Raw genomic sequence first — 20,509 nt, 5'->3', positions numbered from 1 at the left:
ATGATTTTTAATGAGAATTTTAAAGTAATTTCTATTTTTCTACACAATGAGTGCAAATTCTTACCTCAAAATTTAATCATGCTAAAAAGAGAAATAATCTCTTAAAAAGTTTACAAAACGGTACAACCTAAAAAGATTAGTTTCCACTAATCGTTAGTTGGTTCCGTGGTGATTGACGCTGAACTTGGTAGGGAGAACCGCAGTTCGATCCCCCACAGCTGCGATCAGGAGGGGACTAGAACCACTTGATGCCAGAACTGACCCCCGAACCATATTCAACTGGTAGTGAAAAACAAAAATAAAAAAATAAAAAAATTAGTTTCTCACACTTTAAAATATTTTAAAGAAACACTTTACAATAATTCATTGCATGATTTTAAATTTGGATTCTACACGTTTTACAACATTATAAGAAGTTGCAATTGAAGTTTCTTAAACTCAATAATTTACATAACACCACTTATTGTTTGTCTATTTCAAATGTCTGACACTATACCATACATGTTCTAGGAGTAGTATTCTCTTAGAAGCATCCAATATAAACTTTTGTGGATGATAAGAAATTTTGGAATTGCAATGGTGGAGCCAAAGTGGTTAGGAATCAAGATTGTGGCTTACAGCCATCAATAATCATTATATTATGAGTTCTTTTTCATTATTTTTTAGTTAGTTGTTGAATTAGTTAAGAAGTGTGCTGAGTCAGCATGCATTTGTATATCAATATTTGTATTGTAGCATTGTTTCTCATAAGATGTTAATAATAAAAAAATAAGTTAGAGTGTGAGTATAACTTAAGTGAGTAGGGATATTGTATGTAATATAAAACTAAAATTTAAATTTAGTGTATCCATTTATTTAGTTTAAAAGGTAAATTATCATCACTAAGTTACTTTACCAAACATAAAAAATCGGTTAGAATATTTGGCCATTTTTTTTCCTCATTTGATGGTATTAGAGTTTGATTCTTTACGGTAATTTGGTTGAGGAGGTTTATATATGATTTTCCGGATAAAATTTTGAGTGAACACAATAATTTGGTTTATACCATTTAGTTCACATATACATGTTTCATAAAAGGTAGAAAGAGAAAATATTTAAATAATATATATTCATGTGAGTGTGGTCAAATAATAAATCTAAATATTTGTGATCATGTAAGTAATTTTCGATTTATCAAGGTGTCAATCCTCCTTATTCGGATATGGTTGCAATTACACAAATCACCCGTTAAAAATCAACAAATAGAAATTATATCTTAAAAAAATTATTTTACTTTTTTACTACATACTTTACAAGAAAGTTGATGCACAATTTCTAATAAAAATTTAAATCTTTAATACACTAACGATGTCTATGTTAGCATTTTCCTAATAATACGAGTAATAATAATTTTATCCAATTTAAAAAAGTCAACAAGAAAGCGCCCATGGCCTAATGGATAAGGCGTCTGACTTCTAATCAGGCGATTGTGGGTTCGAGTCCCACTGGGCGTGTTTCAAATTATTGATATTTTCATAATTCGATTTTTTTTTTTTTCTTCTTAAGCAAATGGGCCGAAGCCCACGTTTTCAACTTTTTCATACAAGCACTAAGCCCACACAAATCTCCTCAACACTCAACAAACTTAGTGTCAATGCTGTATAATTTCTCCTCAATGTTTAATTTTTCTCTTAATAGAGGTCATGTCAAATAAAAAATATATATACCTTGAGGCATATATATATGTATATAATTTTTCTTTTTTAATTGAGTACAGTAACATCTTTTAAACATATACTTGGTGTTAATATAGATTGTCTAATATATAAATATGCTAAAAAACAAAATTGAATGACAAAAAGGACATAATTTTTTTGATCGGATTACTCTTGCAAATTTTAGTGACATTTGTAGGAAAAGCCATGTCACAAAATCTATTATATTTGATTTAGTCAAAAAGAAAATTTATTGAATTTTTTAGATAGTGGATATTTAGAGTGCATGTAACATAATTATAGAAGAGAAATGATATTTGTACAATCACTTTTTGACTATTTAGAAGTTCATTTTATTTTCTATAGACATATTAGGGTTTCTGTGTTAGTTTGTATTCTAGCCACTTGCCTACTTGACAAAAAAAAAAGTTCTCCAACAATACATTGTTAGAAAATTACAGCATCTCTAATGAGAGTATATTTAAGTGAGTTTCATAGAATGATGAATTTTTTCTTTTCAGCATTGCTATTTATAGCAAAAAATAATTCACGAATCAAAAACAAGTCAATGAAAAGGAAGAGATTGGCAGAATTCACGGATGGTTAGTAGAAAATATGGAAGTCAACAAATTGTTGTTGGATAGAAGACACGTAGTAATGGGACTCGCGAGTTTTCCATTCGCTGTAAATAGTATTTTTCTTTTTTTCTTTTTATAAATTCATGAGGTGTAAAAGATGAAGAGGAGGTGTTCTCACGTAAAATTTATGGTAGTATAAGGCTAGTGATGAGCAAGAGACTGACTTTATGGTTTTTGAATATTTTTGGATAGTGAATCCATGAATCAGTGAAATGAGGTCCACTCCTCTCATTTCCTCAACTCCTTCCCCCCTTTTTCGTCATCACACCCTTAATACTTATCAGCTTAATTAGATATTTTGGCTCATACTTGTCCTGATCTGAGTAGGCCTCATCTTAAGGAGGAGTCCTACTCACCATCACAAGTAGTAGATATATGGTTTGGACTTTTTATCAGCTTGGACCTGGATACACTTATCGTTGAGAAATTCAAAATAGTTATGACTGTCCATGAAATCTCAACAAAGTTGGCAACACCCCTACCACAAATAGAATGATGAACTTGCTCTTTGTTTTTTCTCTTATTGAAAAAATTTGACGTGATAAAGTGGGTAGCATGAAAATATGTGAAGTAACTTAAATAAGGTACAATATCTTTATTATTATTATTTGATTATATAATAAAATATTTTATCATCATTGACATAGGGTACCTTATTTTTTACTATTGGAGTAAAATATAATCCCTCTAGTCCTTAATATAAGAAATAATTCATTTTTTAGATACATTAAAAGTTTGATGTATATAATTTATAATATATTCTAGATACATCAATTTGTCAATGTATCTAAAGAGTGAACTTTTTCTTGTATTAAGGACCGGAGGGAGTATACGTGTTACATTGTAGAGATTGCATATTAGTAGGTGTGAAATTAAAAATAAATTCCTAATCAACACAGTGTGACACAAGTCGTAAATATTAGAATCTCTTAACTATTTTGTCCTAGGTTCGATCATCCGGTGCGTATGAAAAAACATTTGTTGAGAGAACTTAACTCTTTAAATAGATCTCAATTACCTCGAGAGGTTGCACGCAAATAATACATTTGATTTTTTTAAAAAAAAAGCTAAAAAAAAAGACCATCAAAGATGCTATTAGTGGATGTGGGTTGAACCTCACTCACGACATAGTATCTTACCTCTGAATTTCTAAATCCCTCCTCACCTTAAAACCTAAAGTAACAAGAAACACTAAGCAGTTGCCCATAAGTTAGGCAATTAGTGTTTTCATAAAAGACTCAAACATTACAACTAGAAAAATATCAAATAATGAACTACAATTTACATGAGCTGAATTTTTTTAAAAAAAAATCTAATCCTGTAGCATTATAGTAGAGTTGGCCAAATTTTTATGATTTTTACGAATACAAAATGTTGACCATACATAGTAGTAGTAATCGTGATTGAAAAAGTGCATTGAAGCTAAGATGCAAAGTCATAACTACTTCCATTTTATATCTCTAAATGCTTTAGCTTTTCAGTTTTAATGTCTAACTATACCTAGTTCTTTATAAAAAGAAAAACTAGTATCAATTAATAATTTTTTAACCTGTGTCGCAAAATTACTCTCCGTTTTCTAGGAGAATGTTCCACCGTAATTCAGAGTTCTGTTGAGAATTAAGTAAAGTCTAGTTAAAAATAGTTTGTTTTGGAAATTAAACTCAAAATTTTTCCTAAAGATTATTTTTTAAGAAGAGTTCATTAACCACTTGAGTTCAATAACTTAGTTGGTAAACCCACTTGGGGTTGGTCGAGTGGTGTTGCCTTGAGCCCTTGGAGTATGCTCCTCTCAAGGTCTCAGGTTCGATTCCCACTGGTGCCAATTTCGGTGGGCTAAGTCCATACAGAGCAAAAAATAAAACTTTGGCTTTAAATGGGGCCCTCGCAAGTGGGCGGTGGGATTGGTCCCCTTGAATTAGTCGGTCCTAAGGCCGGATACCAAGTTTTCAAAAAAAAAAAACTTAGTTGGTATGGTAACCGATCATATTGTAAGAGATTTGTTAGTGTAAAAGTTTTTTTTAGGCATATATAAAACTTCAAATGATTCATTTTATTATAAGCGAGTTGGTTAATTTTATAACTTTTTTTTGGAACAAGGTTAATTTTATAACTTATACTACTGAATAAGCACTTAATTGAAATATATATAACCGAACACTTTATAAAACATGCTTGTTGATGAAGTTGTGACAACTCAGTACAACGCGTACAAGAGTATAGTTTGTAACCATCATCATTTGTTACCAGTATATAAATGTTGGTCAATTTTTAAGTTTTGGAAATTTATAGAATAGACTAAGAATATACAGACAAAACAAAAAAAGAAGAGAATAATCTAAAATTATGTCATTTATTTGCTTCTCAAATTAGAGTAAGCTTATTGTATGATGAAAACTACATTCAACCATACCTTAGCTCTCTTTAATTATGTATGCTATCAGAGGTATCTTTCTTTTTATTTATTTATTTATTTTTTTCTTTTTTGTGACTAAATTATAAAGGGTATCTTGTATCTAAAGACATTCTAAAATAATTCCATTTGACTTACTGGTAACATTTCCATAAAATTAAGTGACATTAATATGGTTACACCCCTTTCAAAAAAATAAAAATTAATGTGGTTACAACTAAGGTTATTTATTACTCCAAACTAAAATTGGTTGGATAAAACTAAGATATTGGATTCAAGTGATTAGTGAGCTCCCTCTAAGATGAATTGTTCGGAAGAATTTGAGTTTGATTCTTGGTGAAAACTCTTCCCCTCAAATATTTTATGGGTCATGTTAACATGTTAACATTTTTCGTATTTTATTAAGTGATTTATATAAATTCCTAAATTTTTTCATGAAGATTTTCAAATTTTCACATGGTTTCATAATGTAAAAAGGACAAAACCATTTTAAGTGAGATTTTTACACCAAGTGTTCTTTTTACCCAATGCCATTTTTACCCTATATTTGATATCAGGTGAATAAGTCAGAATCACGATAATTCACCGATTTTTTTTAAAAACTATAAAGTATAGCTTATATAAAATCACGGTAAATCACCATAATTCTGACGTATTCATGACAAAACTCATTGCCAATGTAAGAATAGGAAGTATTCTTCGAATCTTGAGATATAACCCAAACAAGTTTCATAGAGTGTAAGATGAGAACTCAGTTGAACACATTTCTATTCATATTTTAGAAATATAGACACATATTAAATAAATAAAGAGATTAATTTTCATAAATTGATTTCTTTTTAAAATAAATTAACTTTAAAATGTGGTATTTGAATCAATGTATATTTAAAAATGTTTAGGTAGGTGTATACAAATTAATTTCTTAAATATTGACGCTGAACTTGATAGGGAAGACCACGGTTCGATCCTCACAACTGCGATTGAGAGATGACTGAAACCACTTGATAACAACAACACTAACCCCGAGGTGAGAGCCAAAATTAATCTCTTAAATAGAATACTACACCAGAAAACTATTGTTTGTTACCACAAAAAGGTTCTTTATTAGCACATCCAGTTGTCAATTTATAGTTACCTAGAATAATGAAAGCATGCAATCACTTTCCAAATTCGCCAAACATAATTAAACAAATCATCACTGATTTTTCTATTTTGACTTGTGCACATTTTCACAGTGAAGCTGAAGCTTTAACTCTAAGGTTGAAGCATTTATAACATCATCGAAACTACAACCTTTGCTACACACTGCAGGTTACACCTTAAATGCACAAGACCACCTTTTCCTCAGATCATCACTTCCCAATACACTAAACCCTTCTCTTTCTCTCTAAAAAAGCTCATTGCTGAAGAAAATTTGAAACAAGAAACATGAAACATTCAACTTATTTCTTGACTTTTTTGCTTCTGATTGTAGTGTTCAATGTGACTAAAGGACAACCTCTTGTCCCTGCATTGTTCATATTTGGTGACTCTGTTGTTGATGCAGGAAATAACAATAACTTAGAAACAATTGTTAAATCAAATTTCCCTCCTTATGGAAGAGACTTCAAGAATAACATGCCAACAGGGAGGTTTTGTAATGGAAAACTTGCAGCAGATTTTACAGGTATTTTTTTTTCTCCTTCCTCAAATTTTAGATTTAAGAAAATCTATGAAAAAACGACATTTTAGATTACATGTGTATACAGTGTCCGGCACTATTATGATTACATTCAATTTCTAAAATATGTCGGTCACATACATGCACATGTAGTCATATTTAATTTTTAAATTTTTTTAAATTATTATCATTGTCAACATGTGAATGTTAGTGTTGTGTCTAAACGTCTAGTATTCACGCTTAATAGAATAAGATAACGAATTTCTTTTTGATTCTTTTTTCTTGCGCCCCCTGAGTCTCACATGCGCCCCAGGATTTCCAATACTACCCCCTCGCAACGTAGGATGCGGGTGTGTAAATAGCAAAAATTGGGGAAAAAACAGTTCGCTTATAAAATCTTATATTTTTGTATTTCTCCCTCTTCCTTCACCTCTATTTTATAAGGTGAAATGTGTTTTTCCCATATTATGCGCCCCCTGTGTTCGCTACTTAAGTAGCGAAGGGGTATTTTTGAAATTTCCAGGGCCGAACGAGAACTTCCAGGGAGGTGAGAAGAAAATCTCTCTTTTTCCTATCACATCACTCATATTATTGTTTGTTCTATTACTGCAGCTGAAAACCTTGGATTTACTACTTATCCACCAGCATATCTCAACTTACAGGACAAAGGAAACAACCTCTTGAATGGTGCCAACTTTGCATCTGGTGCTTCTGGTTACTATGAACCTACAGCCAAACTATATGTAACTATTTTTTCCAACTTCAAAACTAAAAGAACCCTTTCTTTTTTTTCTACTTTACTTTTTTTGTTTCCACCACCAGTATGCGGTCCACTGTACCGCCTAATCTGACATCAAGTGGTTCCAAACCCCTCTCGATCGCAGTTGCGGGAGATCGAACCGTGATTCTTCCTACTTTACTTTGATCATATTGATTAGTGACGATTTTTTCTTTTGTTTGTTTCTTTGGATCTAGCATGCAATTTCATTGGACCAACAGCTAGAACACTATAAAGAATGCCAGAATATATTGGTGGGAGTTGCAGGGAAAACAAATGCTTCATCAATTATATCTAGGGCTATACATCTTATTAGTGCTGGAAGCAGTGACTTTGTTCAGAATTATTACATAAATCCTCTACTTTACAAAGTCTACACTGCTGATCAATTCTCAGATATTCTCTTGCAACATTATGTCATTTTCATTCAGGTATGTCTTTAGCAACTTATAATTAAACTTTCTTTGACAAATAACTTAACTGATTTATCATTTTCAAACATGTATGTTACAGAATTTATATGCACTTGGGGTAAGGAAAATTGGTGTGACAACATTACCTCCATTGGGTTGTTTGCCAGCAGCCGTTACTCTCTTTGGCTCTCATAGCAATCAATGTGTGGACAGGCTAAATAATGATGCTGTTAACTTCAATAATAAGCTAAACATCACATCTCAGAACTTGCAAAAAGTGTTTAGTAACCTCACATTGGCTGTTCTTGATATCTACCAACCTCTCCATGACCTTGTCACTAAGCCTAGTGAAAATGGTAAACTAGTAAACTAATTGTTTGATTTGAGAAGTTGTTTTCTGTTTTCATTTCATGTTTTTGCTTTTAATTGTAAAAATTACTCCGGACTACTATTACCAAAAAATCACTTTTTTGATTCATTGGAAAACAGATGTATATGGTCTATATTGGCTTTGTTTGGTAAAAAATAGCGAATAACAGATGGCTTATAACGAATAAACTAGCTGGTTGAATTTGTAGTGTTTGGTAAAATTAGCAGCTGAACTAGCTTATAAGTATGAAATGACATAAAAAAAAATATGTTTAATTAATATTTAATTTTTTTCAAGTAAGATGATAGAGATAAAATTGGAAGAAAAAATAGTAAACTATAAGCTATAAGCTCATAAGCTACTTCAAATAGCATTTGAAAATAAGCTAGCTTATTTGAAATCCCAACAGAGTCATTATAGATCAAATACATAAGTTTTTCAATCAATCTAAAAAGTGATTTTTTGCTTATAATAGTGGCCGGATGAAGTATTGTCTTGTTTTCAATTTGTTTCATGTTTTGAATGATTTTGTAAGGGAAAATCAGTGAAATTAAAATTAATCATACATTAATCAATCTTATGAATAAGTTTCTATGTTGAATACACTGCTCTATTTTACAGGATTTGTAGAAGCAAGGAGAGCTTGTTGTGGAACTGGATTGATAGAGACATCTATATTGTGCAATAAGGACTCCATAGGAACATGTGCCAATGCTACTGAATATGTATTTTGGGATGGTTTTCATCCCTCTGAGGCTGCAAACAAGGTTTTGGCTGATGATTTACTGATTTCTGGCATCTCTCTCATATCCTAATCCAACATTTTTTAGGTCACTATCAGCTTTATTACATTATAATTATTATTATTGTACTTTTAAGTATTATGTGTGGCTGTTCCTGTTAAATGAGTTTGGCTTATGTATAAGGAGCTTGAATATGATTAACTACAAAGCTCACTTGGTGTTTCATTACTGTAATAAGACCAAAATTCTTGAGAGCTTTGTGTAAATTTCTGTTTCAGTATTTTAAGCTGTTCCTGCAGATTTACCTTGATTTAGTTTTGTGTGACATAAACTCAAACTATAGGCATTAAAGTAGAGCTTAATTACTTATACAAGATCTTATAGTAAGCATATTTAAAGAGGGATCATTGAGGTTGGCATTATATGTTGAACTTTTACTAACAAAATGTGTCAGTCCAACAATTCAACCGTAATCCTTAAAAAATATATTCTTAAATATATTCTTTTCATCAACTTTTGCTTCGGTTACCCCCTTTGCAGCCCCCTCTCCAGCCTAAAATAGAGTCATTTATATAAATAATAATCCATGTTATCCGCGAAATGCAAGTCCTTGACTTTTAGCAAATCCGTTTTTTTTCTTAAAAACAGGCTTATGAATAGGTAACATAAATGTGTAACTAATTAGTAGTGAATATCTAAATATGAAGTAGAATGACTCGAAATAATAAATAGATAGATGTATTTATTCATTATTTCGAGTCATTCTACTTTATTTTAAGTAATAAAATTTTGGATCCAAAATCCAAAATTATTTTATTGGTGCGGTGTGCCTGTCCATAATTTTTTTGGTTTACAATTGAGCTTATGATCGAATCTAGGACTTTTAGAATACTACTAAAATCCCTCACCACTAAATTAAACCTAATGACTTTGCATGTCCATAATTAAACATCAGCAATCTTAATAATATCCATTTTTAAAAGGACATATTTTATTTCATATAACTTTTTTTACTATAATCTTCAACAAAAAAAATCAATCGAAACGTGTAACCTGAAGAAAAAAAAATCAAGCGAAACGTTCTACCTAAAAAAACTTTCTTTAATTTTTTTCTTAAAACAAAGCTCGTTTTTGTTTTGAAAATAAAAGAACAGCACGCTGCATATTTATGGTTATCTTAAATTAAAATAAATTATAAAGGATAAAAATGGATTTTAGTTTAAATGATAAGGGTAAAAGTGGAAGAAAAAATATAAGTTATAAGCTATAAATTAATAAACTAATGGAAATAGCGTCTGAAAAATAAGCTAGTAAAATAAGCTATAAGTTCATAAGTTCATGACAAAAAATATGTTACCAAACATGTCTTATAGCTTATAAATTATAAAATATAAGCTATTGTTGGACATAAATTTGGTATTTATCAATTAAATATAATTGGTGGGTCCAATATTTATTTTGGAGGTTATATTATCAAAACAAAACTTTCAAAGTTGGTGTCGAGAACTCCCTATGTCGAAGCAGAAAAGCGTCTCGAGAGCTGTAGAGGATGCGTATAGTTTTGGTTTTACCAGAAGGCTATCGAAGGCGCAAAATCGAATCGAGAGATAGTTGGGCCAAGCCCAAAAAAGAAACAACGAACGGCCCAAAAGGCCTTGGCGCGCGCTGAAGGAATGAAAGATGAAAGTGGAAAACGTGGTCGACGTGGCAAATGAAGGAGCGTCCAGATGATCAAGAAACAGTTACCACTTTGTAGTAGTATTTATAGCAGTTTTTCATTCAGAACAAGGGTCACAAAATTTATACAAACATTCTCTCTAAAAAATTCTAAGTACTCAGCGATCGAACGAACGGAATTCGAAGGAGAAATGTATGTTTTGTGAACCATCTTTATTTGTAATTGTTTTTCATTCAATGCAATGCAATTTGTTTTCCAGTAATTTTTTCTAAGTCTGAATCCAGATACTTGCTTGAGAAACTGCTACTTCGAGGCGATTCGAATTAGTTTCTCTTGTATGCTTTAAAATATTTTAATTCCTAAGTGTTTGTTTCCTTATTCAAACGAACATTCAAACAGTTTTCTTGAAGCGAATAAACACAAAATTGTCCTGAGATTTACTAGTTGATCTCGCGAGTTTAAATACTTAAACTAGCGGTTGTTTACCAAATTCCAACGTAAACAAATTGGCACGCCCAGTGGGACTGGTTTTGTGTTTGTTAAAGTCGTGTTTATTTTTATATTGTGGAATAAAAAACTTGTTACTTGCATATAACTCATGATAAGTTAGGTTATGGTTAAAACTACTCAGAGATCTAATCCTAGTAAAACTCCAAGTTCTAGTGCGATGAGTAGCGAAGCAAGTTCGAGTGGTGGAGTCGATCCACCTCCACAAAGTGTGGTAACATCTGAGTTAGTGAATGTTCCAATATTCTCCAGTCCAACCATTTCGACTGTGCATGATGTTATTCCAACTTTGCCAATTCCAACTATGGCAATTCCGTCCGTAACTGCTGGTTTTGGACGTTCGAAACCACCGTCAGGTCAGGGTTTTATGTATGGGCCTCCCCCTACACTTGGTTTAGGGATGCCAAGTTTCGAATCTGATAGGTATACTTCGTCAAGGGTAACTCCTACACCCTTAACGACTGCATCTGTGTTGTCTTTGAGACAACAAATGGATGAGAGCAACCATGAAATGGTTAATCTCTTAACACAACAAATGGGTACTGTGTTTAATCCATTAATTCAGAATACCAACGAGAGTTATCAAATGTTGGCATTTCAAATGAGTCGAATTGCAGATTTTTTTGGGACACCCCCACCACCTCCTAGAGTAAATCCCATTACTCCACAAGTAATACTACCTGCAATGTCTTCGACTCCAGTGCAGCAAAGGCCAACCTATGTGGCTACTGAAACAGTTCCTAACCCAACACCTACACCAGTTGTACAAGAGGAAACCTATTATCCTCACGAGGTTAATCAAATGCCTCAATTAGTACATCAAAACCCTCCTGTTATGAACCCAAATCCACAAGTGGTACATCAGAACCCTCCAGTGGTAATGGTTAGGAGGAACCAGGATCCTGACGAGGTAGTGCGAGAGGTGCAAAACAATAATTTGCTTGGCCAACACAATTTGGCTAACATGGTCGAAACGATTTTGGCCCAAAACGGCCTAAACACGGGTTGTCGAAGGCCAAACTTTGTCTCTGCCTTCACTGAATATGTGCTGCAAACCGAGTTACCAAGAGGTTGGAAAGTCCCAAAATACACTAAGTTTGCTGGGGACACTAATGAATCAACCGTAGAACATATTGCCAGGTATCTAGCTGAGTCTGGGAATTTGGCGAATAATGAAAATTTGCGAATGAAGTATTTTCCTAATTCGCTTACCAAGAATGCATTTACTTGGTTTACAACTTTGCCTCCCAATTCGATCAATAGTTGGGCCCAATTGGAAAGGATTTTCCACGAGCAATTTTATATGGGCCAAACCAAGATAAGTCTGAAAGAGTTAGCCAGTGTAAAAAGAAAAAACCTAGAGTCAATTGATGACTATTTAAATAGGTTTCGTTTGCTGAAATCCAGGTGCTTTACTCAAGTGCCTGAACACGAGCTAGTGGAAATGGCTGCTGGTGGGTTAGATTATTCAATTCGAAAGAAATTGGATACCCAATACCTTCGAGACATGTCACAGTTGGCTGACAGAGTGAGACAAATCGAAAGGTTAAAAGCTGAAAAAGTTAGAAATTCTAAGTTTCAGAAAAAGAAAGAAATAGGTTTTGTTGATTCCTATGATAATGAAATTGATTATGAAACGAGTGATGAATACTTAGATTTCGACGATAGTGATATTAATGTGGCTGAATTAAAGCCTGGGCCTCCTTACACTTGCAAATTGTTGAGGCCGTCGAATGGAAAAAATCCTATCGAACCAAAAAATGATAAGTTTGTTACAAAGACTTATACTTTCGACATTACTAAATGTGATGAGATTTTTGATTTATTGGTGACTGACGGCCAAATTATTGTGCCAAAAGATATGAAAATACCACCAATAGAACAAAGAAAGAAAAGAGGTTATTGTAAGTTTCATAATTATTTGGGACATAAAACTTATCAATGTGTTGTTTTCAGGGATTTGGTGCAAAAAGCGCTGAATGAAGGAAGGCTGAAGTATGCTGATAAGGCAAAGCCTCCAATGAAGGTAGATTCAGATCCCTTGCCACCTGCAGACGCTACCTATGTTGAAGTCTATGACTGCAACATGGTTGAAGTGATAGACGCTGCTGCTCCAATCAAGGCTGTGCCTGAAGAGGAGTATGAAAAGAGGGTACGTGAGGTGTACCCCAATGCTGAGGAAGAATTGGTGGACTTCCTAAATAGGTGCAAGCTGAAGAATGCTGAAGTGATGCTTTGCCCTAGATGCAGTGCTGTGTGCGACAAAGAGGCTACTGCAGGCCTTCAAAGTGTTGTACCTTATGCTGAAAACAAGAGAAAATGGCCAAAATCTAGGCCAAATCAGAAAGCTTGGCCTTACAAAGGAGCCAACTGGGGAAAGCCTATTACCAAAGGCCTTTCGATCCAGCAAAGGCTAGGCCCCCAAAACACTTTCAAACCATCTGGGAGAGCACCTGTTAACCAATGGGTGAGTGGACAGTACGTCACTTTCAATCGAAGGATGATGGAAAATGGAAGCTCTAGCAATGTTAATGTGAACATTGTATCTGAACCCAAGGGTTCAAAAGTGGTAGCTGGGAAGGAAAAAGTGAATGCTGCCACTGAAGTCAACAAATACTCTTATAGGAATAACTATAAGGGAAAAAATCCTATGACCCGCACTCAGTGGCGAAGGTTCCAGAGGAAACAAAAGTTGACAACAAAAGAGGCTGAGGCTGGGGGCAAGGCTGTAGCAACCCAGAAGGCTGAAAAGGTTGAAATGGCCAAGAGGCCAGTTAAGGAGAGGCTTTCCATAATATTGGAAGAGCCAATAGCTGAAAATGCCCAAGGAGGGGCAGAAGATGAGGATGACATGGAGGATGATGATCTCCTGGATGAGGGGTCTGATTTTGATGTCATGGTCAATGTGGTGTCGATTCTGCCACTGGAATATGATATACCTACTGAAGTCAATGAGCTGGAAGAGGACTTCGAAGCCCTCAATTTGGCTGATCATAAGCCAATGTGTTATTATGTTATGCAAAATGGTTGTGTCGAAGAGCAAAAAGCTGTCTTCGAAAAGCCAGATCTGGGAATGCAAAACCACTTGAAGGCTTTGTTCATCAGGGCAAAAGTGAATAACGTGGGAATCAATAAAGTCTTAGTGGATGGAGGAGCTGTGGTGAATATCATGCCTCACTTCATGTTGAAGAAATTAGGTCTCTATGACACAGACCTTCATTCCCACAATGTGGTGTTGGCCAACTATGAAGGAAAAACTGGTCATTCCCTGGGGGCAGTGCAGTTGGAAGTTTGTGTTGGTAGTACAGTTCGAAAGACCTTGTTTATGGTCATAGCTGTCAAGCCTAATTACAATCTGTTATTAGGTAGAGAATGGATGCATGGTGTTGGAGCTGTTCCCTCAACCATGCACCAAAGATTAATCATCTGGAGAGAAGATGGTTTAGTCGAGAATGTAGAAGCAGATCAGAGTGCATATGTTTCAGAGACAGGCACTGTGACTTTACAGAATTTCGACAAAAACCTGGCTTCGATTGCTCCTTGTGGTGAGCAAGATGCTGCCTTCGATCCAAATGAAGTGGTATCAAAAAATGTATACCACTCAGTTAAGTTGCATCCAACCCATGGCTTTTGTTGGGAAAGGGAAGATATAGAGAAACCCTTATGTGAGGATGCATACCCACCAGTATCTGGATGGGTCAACCATGATGAGTTTGATGATTGAGTCCCCAGCATGGGATCGAATTACGGCTTACGCAGCCGAGAATAGAATCAAAATGGCTCTTGAGGCCATTAATGTTCAAGAAAATATGGCTGTCGAAGCCAACGATGACTTAAGGAACGAACTGGCCTTGGAGGCTAGTGAAGTAAATGATGGGAACAAGCAAAGGTTAGATTGCATCTATGATGATGAGCCTTTGGGTTTTGAGAAAGATCCACATAGTTCGATTCAGAGAATGCAAGCCCAAGACCCTTTGCAGGAGGTTGATATTGGAGATGGCTCTGTTAAAAGGCCAACTTACATTAGTGCCAATATAGACCCAACCTTAAGAGAAAAAATGGTCGAGTTGCTTAAGAAATACAGAGACTGCTTTGCATGGGACTATAACGAAATGCCTGGGTTAAGCAGGAATCTTGTGGAGCATAGGCTACCCCTTCGACCAGATAAGAAACCTGTAAAGCAGCTTCCAAGGAGGTTTGCACCAGAAATCATGACAAAGATCAAAGCAGAAATTGAAAGGTTGCTCAAATGCAAGTTCATTCGAACAACCAGGTATGTGGAATGGTTAGCTAACATTGTTCCTGTTATTAAGAAAAACGGATCACTTAGGGTTTGCATAGACTTTAGAGACTTGAATAATGCTACACCTAAGGATGAATATTCCATGCCTATAGCCGAAATGTTAGTTGATTCAGCAGCAGGGCATGAATATTTGAGTATGTTAGATGGCTATTCAGGTTATAATCAAATCTTTATTGATGAAGATGATGTGCCAAAAACCGCATTTCGTTGCCCTGGTGCTTTAGGCACCTATGAGTGGGTGGTGATGCCTTTTGGATTGAAAAATGCTGGAGCAACATACCAAAGAGCTATGAACTTAATTTTTCATGATTTTATCGAAATATTTATGCAGGTTTATATTGATGATATTGTTGTGAAATCCGCTTCCCAGGATGAACATATCGAACATCTTAAAAAATCGTTCGAAAGAATGAGAAAATGTGGATTAAAAATGAATCCACTGAAATGTGCTTTTTGTGTACATGCAGGAGATTTCCTTGGCTTTGTTGTGCATAAGAAGGGCATAGAAATTAATCAAAATAAGACAAAAGCTATCATGGAGACAGAACCTCCAGGAACGAAGAAACAGCTTCAATCTTTGCTAGGAAAGGTCAATTTCTTGAGAAGGTTTATATCAAACCTAAGTGGTAAAGCTCAACCTTTTTCTCCACTGCTGAGGCTCAAGAAAGGTGATGTATTTGAATGGGGAATGGAACAACAAAAGGCATTTGATGATATTAAGGCATACTTGTCGAAGCCTCCAACTTTAATGCCTCCTATTCGAAACAAAGCAATGAAGTTGTACATCGCAGCATCAGATTCGACTATTGGAAGCATGCTCGCACAAGAGGATGAAAATGGCGTAGAAAAGGCTATTTACTATCTAAGTAGAATCTTGAATGATGCTGAGACTAGATATAGTCCAATAGAAAAGTTTTGTCTATGTTTGTATTTCTCTTGTACCAAACTTAAGCAGTATATCAAACCAGTTCATGTTTATGTTTATTCCCATTTTGACATCATTAAGCATATGTTATTAAAACCAATTTTGCATAGTCGAATTGGGAAATGGGCTTTAGCTTTAACTGAATATTCATTGACATACCAACCCCTGAGGGCTGTAAAAGGTCAAGTGGTGGCTGACTTCCTTGTTGACCACTCGGTGGCTGAGACCCCAATAACATACGTAGAACATGAACCTTGGATATTGTACTTTGATGGCTCGAAGCACAAACATGGTACAGGAATTGGAATCTTAATCATTTCTCCTTCAAAGATTCCAACAAAGTTTAAGTACAAGATTAATGGTACTTGCTCCAATAATGAAGCCGAGTACGAGGCTTTAATTGTAGGTCTAAAGATTATTTTGGACTTGGGGGCAAAACATGTTAAAATCAGAGGAGATTCTGAGTTAGTAATAAAACAATTGACAAAGGAATACAAATGCATTCAAGAACATTTGATGAAATACTTTGTCATTGCCTTCTCGTTACTAAAACGGTTTGATTCGTGCGACATTCAACACGTGCCTCGAATCGAAAACCAAGAAGCCAATGACCTAGCCCAAATTGCTTCTGGTTATAAGGTAACGGGGAAAAAATTAGATGAGATAGTTGAAATTAAAGAAAAACTAATCTCATGTGAGGTAATACCCTATCAGCTGGGGGCAAATGAACCAAATGGCGAAAGGGAGTCCGAAGTGGCTGATGCACATTTTGATGAAGTAATGACTGAAGTCTTTGTGATTGACAATTTGGCTGACACGGATTGGAGACAACCCATTGTTAAATACATAGAAAATCCAACAGGTACAGCCGATAGGAAGGTTAAGTATAGAGCCTTGAATTACACAATCATGGGAAATGAACTATTTAAGAAGACTCCTGAAGGGGTTTTGTTGAAATGCCTAAATGAAAACGAAGCGTATGTAGCAGTTTCAAATGCCCATAGTGGAGCCTGTGGTGCCCATCAAGCAGGCCACAAGATGAAATGGCTTTTGTTTCGACAGGGTTTGTATTGGCCTTCCATGCTTAAGGACTGCATAGAATATGCGAAAGGTTGTCAAGAGTGTCAAAAACACGCGGGGATACAACACGTCCCTGCCAGTGAGTTGCATTCGATTATCAAACCTTGGCCTTTTAGAGGCTGGGCTTTAGATTTAATTGGTGAGATAAGGCCCGCGTCATCCAAGAACCAACGTTATATACTAGTTGGGATTGATTATTTTACCAAATGGATAGAGGCTGTTGCCCTGACAAATGTGGATCAGGAGACAGTGATCAATTTTATCCAAGACCATATTATTTATAGGTTTGGGCTTCCTGAGACGATCACTACAGACCAAGGAACGGTGTTTGTTGGTCGAAAGATGCAAGATTTTGCTGAACGATTGGGTTTTAAGCTAATGACTTCGACGCCTTACTATGCTCAAGCAAATGGCCAAGTTGAAGCAGCCAACAAGGTTATAATTAGTTTAATTAAGAAGCACGTTGCTCAAAAGCCAAAGAATTGGCATAAGACCTTGGATCAAGTCCTATGGGCATGTAGGAATTCCCCTAAAGAGTCAACAGGTTCGACACCTTTTCGACTAACATATGGTCACGATGCCGTGTTACCTGTTGAAATAATGATGCAGTCGATTCGAGTACAAAGGCAATGGGAACTACCTCCTGATCACTATGAGAACATAATGTTAGATGAGTTAACAGACGTGGATGAGGAAAGGTTGCAGGCGTTAGATGCTTTGATTCGACAAAAAGAACGAATTGCTAGAGCATATAACAAAAGGGTTAAATCCAAACTCTTTGACGTAGGAGACTTAGTTTGGAAAGTCATCCTCCCCATGGACAGGCGAGATCGAGTCTTTGGAAAATGGTCACCCAATTGGGAAGGACCATTTAAGATTTCTCAAGTGTTGTCAAATGGAGCTTATGAGATTGAAGAGTTAACTCCTGAGAAACGTTCAGTCAACATGAATGGCAAATATTTAAAGAAATACAAGCCAATGTTGCAAGAAATAACCATAAAAAATGAATAACGTAAGAATAAAATTTGCGAAATGGTAAAAGAAAATGCCAAGAATCAATTTTTATTCATACAAAATCAACAATACAACCAATCAGTCAAGAAATACAAGAAATGGTTGAATGTTGAAAGATAAACACTTAAGGTTTACCCTGAACCCGAGTTCCCTCATCCTTTGAATCAGAATTGGAAAGTTCTGAGATCTGAGAGTCTTCATCCTCAGAAGAAGGAGTTGGAGTTCCTGGGTATTCTTCATCAGGTTCTAGGGTACTGAGGAATTCAAGGTAATCCTCATCTTCATCATCTGAACTAGAGCTTGAAGAATCAGAAGAGAGAATGATGGTTTCTACTACCTTGGCTGGTGCCGGCCTAGGGCGAAGGATTCTAGTGCGTGGAGGTTTGGAAGCTGGAATCTTGATTCGTCCCCTTCCAAGAGGACGTGGTGTGCTTGAGCCCGGGGTAGAGGAAGGAAGATTTTTCTTGTTATCCATCCTTTGTGGAGAGGTGTTGATGCGTTAGTTTGTATGAAGTGACGAGCAAAAAGAGTTGCAGTGGGTATTTATAGAAGAATTAAGACGCGTTAATGACTGGGCAGTTACAACTAACCACGTTCAGTTTGCATAGGAAAGGCCATTGCATTAATGCTCAAAGCCATGTAGTTAATTATGTTGACTGCTTTGGAAACATGTTCGCTTCATTCCTTACAAAGTGTCATTAATAAGGCTTGGGAGAATAGCCCAAAAGAGGGAAAGCAAGCAACAAGAAAAATAAAATACTCAGCAAATATATGAACATGCAGCATAAAAGGCCAAAAAGGGCATACATCTAAAAAAGCATGTACGACATTGTTCGACGGTTGCTAGTGTTAAAAGATTTACAATTACGACATCCAAAAATAACAAAAACTTGAGACTAAAAGGAAAATTTATAAAGTCAAGGTTGTTGTTGGGATGTTGAAGGAGGCTTTCGATTGGCCGCTTGAAATTGGTAATACTGAGTTCGAATGGACGCCAGTTTACGTTGTAGCATTTCCTTATCACTAGCAAGGTGCTCAACTCGCTTCTGGACAGCCAGACCATCACTGTAGTGTTGGATACCTTCACGTGCTAGCTCATCAAGCTTAACCTTTTGTGCTTCAATGGCCACTGCAGCTAGCTTTTCCATCTTAGCCTCCTCTTGTCGAATCTTTGCCTTTAGCGCTTCGATTTCAGATTGCCATTGAGCAATATTGTTCTCACAAGCCACAAGTTGCTCAAGAGCTTCATCAGAGGCAGCCTTGATAGTTGTGACCTCTGCATTGCAACTATTAGCTTGTTCGAAGTGGTGTTCAAAAAAAAAAAAAAAAAAAAAAAAAAAAAAAAAACAAGTTTTGGAGCCAATCCAAAGTTTGAATGGCAGCCTAAACGATAGGAGAGATAAATGGAAAAGAAAGTTATCCATTAATACTTTCAAAAATGCCACTTCCTCTTTCGATAGACACCGTCGAAAATGGCATTTTTGGGGGGCAATTTGTTGGACATAAATTTGGTATTTATCAATTAAATATAATTGGTGGGTCCAATATTTATTTTGGAGGTTATATTATCAAAACAAAACTTTCAAAGTTGGTGTCGAGAACTCCCTATGTCGAAGCAGAAAAGCGTCTCGAGAGCTGTAGAGGATGCGTATAGTTTTGGTTTTACCAGAAGGCTATCGAAGGCGCAAAATCGAATCGAGAGATAGTTGGGCCAAGCCCAAAAAAGAAACAACGAACGGCCCAAAAGGCCTTGGCGCGCGCTGAAGGAATGAAAGATGAAAGTGGAAAACGTGGTCGACGTGGCAAATGAAGGAGCGTCCAGATGATCAAGAAACAGTTACCACTTTGTAGTAGTATTTATAGCAGTTTTTCATTCAGAACAAGGGTCACAAAATTTATACAAACATTCTCTCTAAAAAATTCTAAGTACTCAGCGATCGAACGAACGGAATTCGAAGGAGAAATGTATGTTTTGTGAACCATCTTTATTTGTAATTGTTTTTCATTCAATGCAATGCAATTTGTTTTCCAGTAATTTTTTCTAAGTCTGAATCCAGATACTTGCTTGAGAAACTGCTACTTCGAGGCGATTCGAATTAGTTTCTCTTGTATGCTTTAAAATATTTTAATTCCTAAGTGTTTGTTTCCTTATTCAAACGAACATTCAAACAGTTTTCTTGAAGCGAATAAACACAAAATTGTCCTGAGATTTACTAGTTGATCTCGCGAGTTTAAATACTTAAACTAGCGGTTGTTTACCAAATTCCAACGTAAACAGCTATAAACTAGCTTATTG

General features: G+C 35.4%; 1 protein-coding gene and 1 non-coding gene across 2 annotated transcripts; both read left to right on the top strand.

Annotated features, from left to right (window-relative positions):
• Positions 1-1,420: 1,420 nt before the first annotated feature.
• TRNAR-UCU lies at positions 1,421-1,493 on the top strand. Its single transcript has one exon. It is a non-coding gene; the product is annotated as a tRNA-Arg (tRNA).
• A 4,533-nt stretch (positions 1,494-6,026) lies between these two features.
• On the top strand, positions 6,027-8,960 carry LOC123895471 (GDSL esterase/lipase At5g22810-like). The gene is made up of 5 exons (XM_045945831.1): positions 6,027-6,408; positions 7,015-7,145; positions 7,378-7,611; positions 7,694-7,949; positions 8,585-8,960. The coding sequence occupies exons 1-5, from the start codon at positions 6,171-6,173 to the stop codon at positions 8,776-8,778; spliced, it is 1,053 nt and encodes a 350-aa protein (XP_045801787.1). The 5' UTR covers positions 6,027-6,170; the 3' UTR covers positions 8,779-8,960.
• Positions 8,961-20,509: the final 11,549 nt, after the last annotated feature.

The sequence above is a fragment of the Trifolium pratense genome, linkage group LG7, assembly GCF_020283565.1.
Source record: "Trifolium pratense cultivar HEN17-A07 linkage group LG7, ARS_RC_1.1, whole genome shotgun sequence".
NCBI lineage: Eukaryota > Viridiplantae > Streptophyta > Magnoliopsida > Fabales > Fabaceae > Trifolium > Trifolium pratense.
Note: the sequence above shows the minus strand (reverse complement) of the source record. Positions and strands in the feature narration are given on the sequence as shown.

Excerpts from the sequence above, each read along its gene's own strand:
- LOC123895471 (XM_045945831.1), top strand. The coding sequence starts at position 6,171 with ATGAAACATTCAACTTATTTCTTGACTTTTTTGCTTCTGATTGTAGTG. Across the intron at positions 6,409-7,014 it reads ACTTGCAGCAGATTTTACAG|CTGAAAACCTTGGATTTACT; the intron begins GTATTTTTTTTT and ends CTATTACTGCAG. Across the intron at positions 7,612-7,693 it reads ATTATGTCATTTTCATTCAG|AATTTATATGCACTTGGGGT; the intron begins GTATGTCTTTAG and ends TGTATGTTACAG.